This window comes from Conger conger, chromosome 14, assembly GCF_963514075.1.
Source record: "Conger conger chromosome 14, fConCon1.1, whole genome shotgun sequence".
NCBI lineage: Eukaryota > Metazoa > Chordata > Actinopteri > Anguilliformes > Congridae > Conger > Conger conger.
The window spans coordinates 23,587,500-23,596,481 of record NC_083773.1 but is presented as its reverse complement, the minus strand read 5'-3'; the positions used below and the strand labels follow the sequence as shown (position 1 = coordinate 23,596,481).

Sequence of the window (8,982 nt, the reverse complement as noted above, 5' to 3'; positions counted from 1 at the left end):
TACTTTGTGGGAAAGAGTAAAATAAATTAATGTGAACTCAAGTGCTGCATGCATCAACATTGAATTAATCATAAAATTAAAGCTGTCCTAATGTTAAGATTGGACTACCCTCTTAGTCTACCTAATAAAGTGCTCAGTGAGACAGTAGGACAAACCAAATTGAAAGGCATGGAGTGGAGGTAGGCATTGTGTTGCAACAGGAAAAAAAACTGGGATGTACTGGAAAATGTATTGAGTATAATGGGGAACTAAACGGTTTTTTGGCTATGAAGCATTACAAACAAAGACTTCAAATATTTCATCTTTTCAGTCTTGGAAAAAGAGGCTGAATGGTGGGTTTGATTGATGCTTTTAGAATCAGTAGTATTAACTACATAATCTGGAAGTACATTACACAAAAGGTTGTTGCAGCTGAACAGAAACTCATTCGGAGTTCGGGACCAGGTTCGGAAACACCAAACCATACTATATACTGCCTAGTATGTAATACAATACAAGACTACTTAGACTTGATGCATTCTTAAGTCCTTCCAGGAGCATTCCCTTCTTACCTCATCTTTATTAAGATGAAAATAAGAGTTGAAACACAACAAAGTCTAATCCAATACATTTACAAAAACAACATTTATTTGTCATACAACAATTATACAACCTTTTAAGGCACAAAACAAATGCAGTTATTAACATGTCACATTTTTTGCTGGTACCACCAGATGGTGCAGAACTGCGGTCAGACTGCGGATGCCCTCAGTTTGACCTCACCCAAATCAGGAACATGGACTGAAGCAAATGCATGTTGTTTGGGACTTTACATCATGCAATTATCCAGCTAACTCAGTAACCCTGCTTTGTGGAACAGGTCCCTGGACCCACACATCATAGTTGACCCACCTTCCCATTCAGCAGCACTTATCTCAGAAGGGCAACACCCAAAAAAAAAGAAGAAAAAATCACACACACACACACACACACACAAACTCCCACCCCTGTTCATGAAGGCTGCACTGTGTGTGATCAGAGTTATGTACTTCCATCCAAAAAAAACTTCTTGAATACTGTATATTAAGTAGTTAAACTGCATTGTCACTACAGTAATATTGCAATAAAAAAACAAGTGTGTGCAAAACTATGTCCAAAATAATCATTTAAATCATTACATCGACAGTTGAACTGCAGCCCTTGTTTTTGTAAGGGCTTCCCCGTGGTTTCATTATTATTATTATTATTATTATTATTATTATTATTATTAAAACATACATTTGGATAAGAGTTGCATCAGTCACTGTGCCAGGTAGAAACACATCACTAAAACTCTGAACATTTAGGGCCCGGCTTACATTACATTACATTACATTATTGGCATTTGGCAGATGCTCTTATTCAGAGCGACGTACAACAAAGTGCATACCCATAACCAGGGATAAGTTCGCTGAAAGACCCTAGAGGGAAGTACAATTTCAACTGCACAGACAGACGGCTTCACAGACACTGATTAATCCTAGGCGTAGACTGGAGATTCAGCATACAAAACCCAATTTAGTCCCAGACTAAGCTCGTGTCTGTGAATCTGTGTCTACAAAACTGGCCTAAAACATTTTAAATTGCAATGCAGAAGAGTAGTCACCTAAGCTGAGTAGGTAAAGTGTATTTCACTTCCTAATCAAAAGGAAAATAGAACGTCCTCCGGGACTGAACATTACCAAACCTGATGCAGTCATTGGTTCAAGTTTCAACCTCAGGTGCCCTATCTTTAGAGCGTTCGGAAAGCAAAGTGAGTTTGAGATTTTTAGGTTTTTTCCAGAGCCAATCCGATTTGTTAGTTTAGTTAAGTTTCATCCAGTGTTGAGTGGATTGGTGATTTCATCCTGTTTCTTAATGTACTTCCCCGTGTTTCTCAGCTTTGACCTTACCCCACTGCTACTACAGCCAACTGTACAGTAAATACAGATATATTTTAAAGCCTATTACTTTCCAAGGGTCATTGCTGCAATCATTGCATCTTTCTCTGATGGAATTGCAACACCATTGTTCTGAGATGTACTTGTCTGCCTTCTTAGTAGATTCTTAGAATATACTAAAGTCTGGCCTAGAATATACTAAAATGAAATAGTGCAGTTTTCCCCTTTCTACAAATGAAAACAAATAGTTTCCAGCAGGCTGGTGAGCAAACATTTGTTGGCCAGGTTTAGTTACTATAGTCCTCATTTACATGTGCTAAGTAGCTAGCTATTGATACCTCCTAGCAAGAAGTTTATATCATTTATTTATTTTTATTAAATGTTAAAACTGTATTAACACAATCTACACAGACTTAGATGAATTACATTTGAATTACTGCCTCCATTTGGAGCCCGATCTACTATATGAGACCATGGAGAAGTAACTATTAGTAACTATTTTACTGACAAAATGTAATCTCCTTGGCTAAATTGGGCAAACCGAGTATCAGGGTATCTACTGTAGGTTCTAAGCCCAAAAAGTGAGGTAAGTCTAATAATAAATGGATATAACAACACAACATGCATCCCACACAACTTATTTCATATGATGAAGATTATATATTGTGCGTGATCACAACAATCTACACAATCAGCATTTGCTAAAATGTATACAAGAAAAATTTAAAAAACTTATTTTGAGTGGTGTGTTCCATGAATTATAGTCACTTACCATGTCATGATTAAACACCATAACCTCTACAACATGCAGAATCTTTGGAAAGTCTTACAGAAGAAAGACTACAAAACAAAAATAAAGGGTAAATCCACAAACAGAACAAACAGCTGCATACAAATTTCACAGTCCTAAAACATATTTGAGCCAAATAATATAGACAGCTAGAATTTGTGTATGAATCAGTGGTGACTTGTGATTGGCATGCCCATATGAGGGATAATAAACTGGCATTTTCTTAAGCACTAATTAACTAATTATTTATTTAGTGGGCAAGACTCCTACCCACAAGGAGATCAGGAAACACCCAATGAGAAATGCTGAGATAGTTTAGGACTGTTTGAGAGGACTGCGTGTGATGTCATGGCTGACCCAGGCTTGACTTCACCAGCGAAGAACGGCTGCTGTCTCCACTCTCCTCTACGGGTCTGCGGCAGGGTGTGTCTGGAGAGAGCAGGGACGAGACCACACAAACCTGACACACAGTCAACACAGGCCACCATGACAGCCTATGGCCTAGTGGTTAAGTTCCTGGACTGGGATCGCAGCAGTGGGCCCTTAAGCAAGGCCCATAACCTGACATCGCTCTAGGGGAGGGGATTGGCCCCCGCTTAGTAAAATCAACTGTAAGTCGCTTTGGATAAAAGAGAAATAAGTGTAATGTAATAACAGTTGTGGATCAATTGTGGACATTTGGCTTATGCATCACACAATGCATTAAAATACTACACATGAAGCGAATATGTACCTGCCTTCTTCTTATAGTTCTGGATGAAAGGAATGATGAGTTTCTTGCAGATGATAGGAGACAGAAGGATCAGAAGGAGCACTGGTGGCACAGCGATGGTGTAGCCTGGGAAACCTGCAGAGCCAGAGGCACTTACTGTAGTGAGCTCAGGCTAATGGGTGCAGTGTCACACCTCTACTGGGAATAAGCTATTTGCAATCTCCGGATTCTTTTGTAAACACAATAAAATTCAAAAACAGAACCTACAGTGGTTGATATGGGTGTTTGATAGCTTTTTTTTTCATTAAATAAATTAAGTAATAATGTGTTTTTGTGTTTACTCAGTCTCCCTTTGTCTAATAATACATTTTGTCAAAAGATTTGGGAAAATATATATATTATACACTATAAAATATTGTATCCGCCCATTTGCATGTGGTTGAAATAGATGAAAATGGATGAATATACATTTTTTAAAATAGTATTTTAGTAAATCCGTCCATTATATTATTCCTATTTTGTCTAAACAAGCAGTTAATCTCATGGGGACTGCATAAGTAGTACCCACCAGAGTTGTGCCCTGGTGGCCGAGTTGTCCTTATAGAGACGGAGGTGGTGAAGGGAAAGGCGGGAGGGGTGGGGGTGGTGGCGGTAAGGGGCGGAGTCATAGGGACAGCCACGGGCGCGCTGAGGTGCTTCCCCTCACGGGCCGGGGCAGAAGTCCACGGACCCTCATGGCAGACCACGTTCTGCTGGTGAGAGCCATTGGTCTTCACCCCCTGCTTCCCACAGCTGGTTCAGAGAGACAACATAAAAGTTACATCCAGACATGTCCCACAGAAGAAAGAGTTATCTCGTTCTTCAAGAATAGAAAACCAGACTTCAATCCAGACTCTGAATGACTCAAAGAATAGAAACAGGACTACAGTCATGAAATATACTCTCTCTGTGTCTCAAAGGGCATGCTACCCTGATTGACTTTCATGTTCCCTTTTCATTATCTGTTTGACATGACTGTTGATTGGACAAATGCTATAACATTTTCAGAATGAACACGTTTGGCATACTCTGTCCATGGTGTGCATTTCTTGCCAGCCTCAGTGTTGAAGTATCCGGCTGGACATCGTCGACAGTTCTTCCCTGAAACAGATTTCCTTCAATAACAAAGAAATGCAAGTCTATCAAACACTTTCTAAGTAACTTAGATATAATACAAAAAAGCTATACTGCACTGCAAAAAGTCAGTCTCATCAAGTATTGTAGTCTTACATTTAGATTTCAAATCTTATTAATATTACTTTTTGAGACAGTTTTACTCATCTCAAGATTTGCCAATGGGGTAAAAAAAATGCACTTGTCAAGCAAACAGTCATATAAAACAACATGATTAAAGTTTTGACCCCTGCTTGGTCTGCACCAGTATGTAAGCCACAGTCTAAGTTCAGGTACTTGGTATAGGCAAAGGGGAAAAAACATGGCATAACATTTTACAAATGTGTTTTTTAAACATAAAACATATAAAAGGCTAAAGCACTCAACAGTGTATAGGGCTTTAGAAATGTACAAAGCATGTAGGATGTCTAGAAAAACAGCCACCATCGAGCCAGTTCTTACTGGTGTCATCCAACTCAGAACCCTTGTCGCACTTGCAGGAACTGCTGCCTCTTTTTGGGACAAATCCCTTTCGGCACTGGCACTTCGTATTGGCTGTCTTTGTACACTTTGAAATAAGCTCACTTCCCATTTCTGGAAAAAAATCGAAAGAGAGGTTTTCATTCATAAATTGACAGACATGTTGATATTCACAGAGGTGGGATGCCGGAAAACCAGAATGTGTAGCCCATCTGAGTTTCTGTGGTTTGACACATGGTGAGAACCCTCCAGCCTTTCAGCAGTTAGAATATCCTCAGAACTTATCCTTTAACCATCATTACATATCCTCATTTATACTATTCTGTGTTGTCCATGTATATGGTAAATGTATAGAAAGGCAAAGATAGATGGACCAACAGACAGAGAGTAGTTGTTATTATATGTTACAACCAAAGAAAATACATGTGAAAAGTGGATCTCTGTCATACCTTCAAAACAAGTCCCACAAGTTCTACAGAAGCTTTCTTTATTGGGTGTTGACTGATACTGTAAATCTAAGCAGGGTATGCAGTTTCCACTGTTGTGTTCTTTCATCTCACCTAAAAAAAAGGTTAATTTAATTTTTCAACATCATCATCACTCTTGCTAATAGAAAAATCTTAACATAAAGCAGTTGAAGAAAGCAACCCACTGCGCTAGGAGAATTAAGATGTGCTGGTACTGTACCTGCTTTACATATGTGTTCACCATAATTTCCCTTCAAGCAAACGCAGATCCACATTAGGCAGCATAGCACTTTTTCTTGGAGAAAGCCCATACTTGTGCGTGCAGTTGTTCAGTATTGCTCCTCTTTAAGTGAAGACCAGAAATGCCTTTGACTGTTATGAACAAAGGAGACCACATTCAGGCTGTATTTCTTCGTTTGTCTCGTTTTTTATCCTCAAAGGAAGCAGTTGACTCAGGCTCAGAGTAGGAAACAGCTACACAGTGCCTCTAAGCATTTCTGAAATGATGCTAATGATACAGGTAGTCGTATGCTGCAGTTATAGCCCACACCTTCACCTTTGACAAACCAGAGTAAAATGAAGGACTAGACTTTTCCAGCCTGCAGTTTCTCTCGCTCTCTGCAGGCTATCAGCCTTTTGATTTCAGTCTTGGGGAACTCCCAAGCTGCCTCCACAATTTTCCTATTTTGACTTACACAGAAACTGCAGTTGCAAGACTCATATAGTACTGTGAAAGGGACAGAGCAAATGCGTCCGAGAAATGCGTCTATCCAAACTTAAATGTCCATATTAAAGCATATTTATACTATAACAGCATTGACTTCATTCTCTGGATTTTTTATTTAAAGGGAATGCACATTTGTATGAAAAGGGTAGAAAATATTGACATTTTAAATACTTTATGAAACTAGAAAGTTAAAAAAAGATAAAAACAGAACTAAACAGTGAAGAAACTGGTGTGAGAAAGGAAAAGCTCATCTGGGGGAAGAGAATGAAGGAGATAATTCAGAGACTCAAAGCCTGATATAATTTAATAGTCTGGTGTACACTAACAGTTTCCCTTTGGACTGAAGAGCCAAGCTAAGCCTCTTTGCCTGACCCTTGACTGGGCGGGGGGGGGTTAGTTTGAGACTGGTTTGGTCAGGTTAGCACACTGGTCCTTGGCTTGGCAAGGATGCTCTACTGCAAGGTCTCAGTGCAGGTGCTGTCACCTCCTCTGTTCTGTTCTAAGGGCACAAGAAAACTTGTTTTCCATCTTCAGTTAAGAGATAAGATCCATTAAGAACCCAAAAAAATCCCCATAAAGAATTGCAACACCTCTGCAGAAAATACGTATATGCAAAAAGTCACACTATATGGGCAGACAGCGTAACTTCCTTCCTGATCTACCATAAGTTTGGAGCATGTTGCAGAGTTTTATTCAAGACAGTTCGAAGAGCATTAATGGCCAAGTCACACCATTTTTCCGGTAACACGTCACGTACCCACACCTCCATCAAAATAGCGTATAGCGTGTACTGTATATATCATCCAATGATGTACTGAATCGGTATCATCTTCGCCTGACAGTTCTTGGCAACACGATATAATCATATCTTCATTAAAATACAAAGTTCATTGGCAAAATATTATTGATGAGAAATGGTCCAATTCTTTGTTTTTTAACTGCAAACCACCATATGACACCCCCCGAGGTGTGCAAAAATTATATCTTCCACGCCTTTCTGACCACATTTTCACAAAACGAAATTATTTGCAATAATAAATTAAATTGCTTACTTGTCTGAAGGAAAATAAATCAACTTGATTCTTTGTTTTGGGGACTGGGCATGCATAAAACAGACCTAAACCCAGAATGCTGCAGCCCGCCCTACACGCCTTGTGGTCCCTTCACCAGGCGGTCGAGCTGCACGTTCACGCCTGTTCCTCAGTGGTGGATTGACTTGCCTACCACTGCAGAATCCCTCCCCATATTTTAACACACATATATTTTAACCCCCATATCCCTTTTGTACGCTGTTAATGAGGGAGGTCAGAGGAGAAGGCCAGACTAGTTGAAGCTGAACGGAAGGTGACAGTAATGCAAATTACCATGCATTACAACAGTGATATGCAGAAGAGCATCTCTGAACACACGATGTGTCAAACCTCTTAAGTGGAGAGGCTACAGCAGCAGAAGATCAATAAGTCTAAAAAAGAAGTTGAATAAATACCTAATAAAGAGCTCACAGAGTGTATGTGTCAAATTGCACTGTGACAGTTGCTATATATCCTTTACAAAAATGTGTTACACCAGAGGAAAGGAAGCTGAAGGAGAGAAGACACTGGTAAGAACACATTATGGGCTTTGGGTGGAGACTTTCAGGAAAAACCTCTCTGGCTTGCTAACAGAGAGATTCATCACTTAAAATGTCCTCCGTCGCAGAATTTCTTGTAAGGGGCGGAGCATGAATGAGGGCAGCTCTCGATTGAACGGAAATTAGATCCTCCAGGCCCAGGTCTGCCTGTAAAGAGAGACAGGGAGGATATGTGGCTTTTCTGGTCAGGAAATGACAAGCTTTGCACCGAGACTGCTGGGTTTGCAACTACGTGATGACAGGTTTCCACCAGGAGGAAGCCAGATCACACAGCATCTAAATTAACTTTAAACCGTCTAAATGAACTTTAAACTGTCCGCGGACAACTACACAAACATAATGACATTCTGGAACAAATTTTCAGGCCCCTATTTTGTGTGGGGAATAAGCCTATACTAAATGGTGAAATCAGTAATCATAATTTCAGAATCAGAAATGTCAAGAAATATACTTTCTGAAATGAACATTTTAAAATGATGCTGATATGATAAAGGTTTACCAGCAAGTAGCAACAATTTGTTTACATACAGTAAAAGGCTGTATTCTGCTGAAGCATCAAAAAAATGGAAGACATTTCAGAGAAATATAAATGCATGTTCAACTAACATGCTAATGTGTTATGAAATTAAACTTGCTTTCAAGTAGTAGAGGAAGTTCTGCAGTCATTTGCAAGACTTTCTCTCCAAGATCTTAGTTGAAGAACAACTGGTTAATTGACAGGTATTAGTGGTACCAACTGATGTTGCTAATAAACCAAGCATGTGGTTTCCTGTTTGGGTGATTGAGATTTTTAGGGTTTTGCTTCAGTAAAAATAGAACAGTAGGAAAAAGGACTTTCAAGATCTTTAAACGTCACCTTCATTTCCCGTGTAACGGTAGGACAAAAAAATAACATGCAAACAGTAAGACACGCTTGCACTCTGCACCGAGCACCTACTCGCAACTCTTCCGTATGGCTATGACGGGCCTTGATCATGTGCCTTCAGCTAAGGAAACAAATGGTATCATGTAAAAAATAAAAAATAAATACATTGTTTTCTTTTAAATTAAAACTAAACAAGTTTTTAAAATGAGCAAATTGATTGTGTTACAATGTGTGAATAAATAAGAGATTTTCATGGATAAA

General features: G+C 39.3%; 1 protein-coding gene across 1 annotated transcript; it reads right to left on the bottom strand.

The window, feature by feature from the left end:
- Window positions 1-669: 669 nt before the first annotated feature.
- si:ch73-361p23.3 (tumor necrosis factor receptor superfamily member 9) lies at window positions 670-6,054 on the bottom strand. Its single transcript, XM_061220696.1, has 7 exons — window positions 5,720-6,054; window positions 5,482-5,592; window positions 5,015-5,146; window positions 4,468-4,540; window positions 3,969-4,192; window positions 3,422-3,535; window positions 670-3,117 (listed from the first exon to the last, which is right to left on the bottom strand). Exons 1-7 carry the CDS (start codon window positions 5,808-5,810, stop codon window positions 3,035-3,037), a joined length of 828 nt encoding a protein of 275 aa, XP_061076680.1. The 5' UTR covers window positions 5,811-6,054; the 3' UTR covers window positions 670-3,034.
- Between the last annotated feature and the right edge of the window lie 2,928 nt (window positions 6,055-8,982).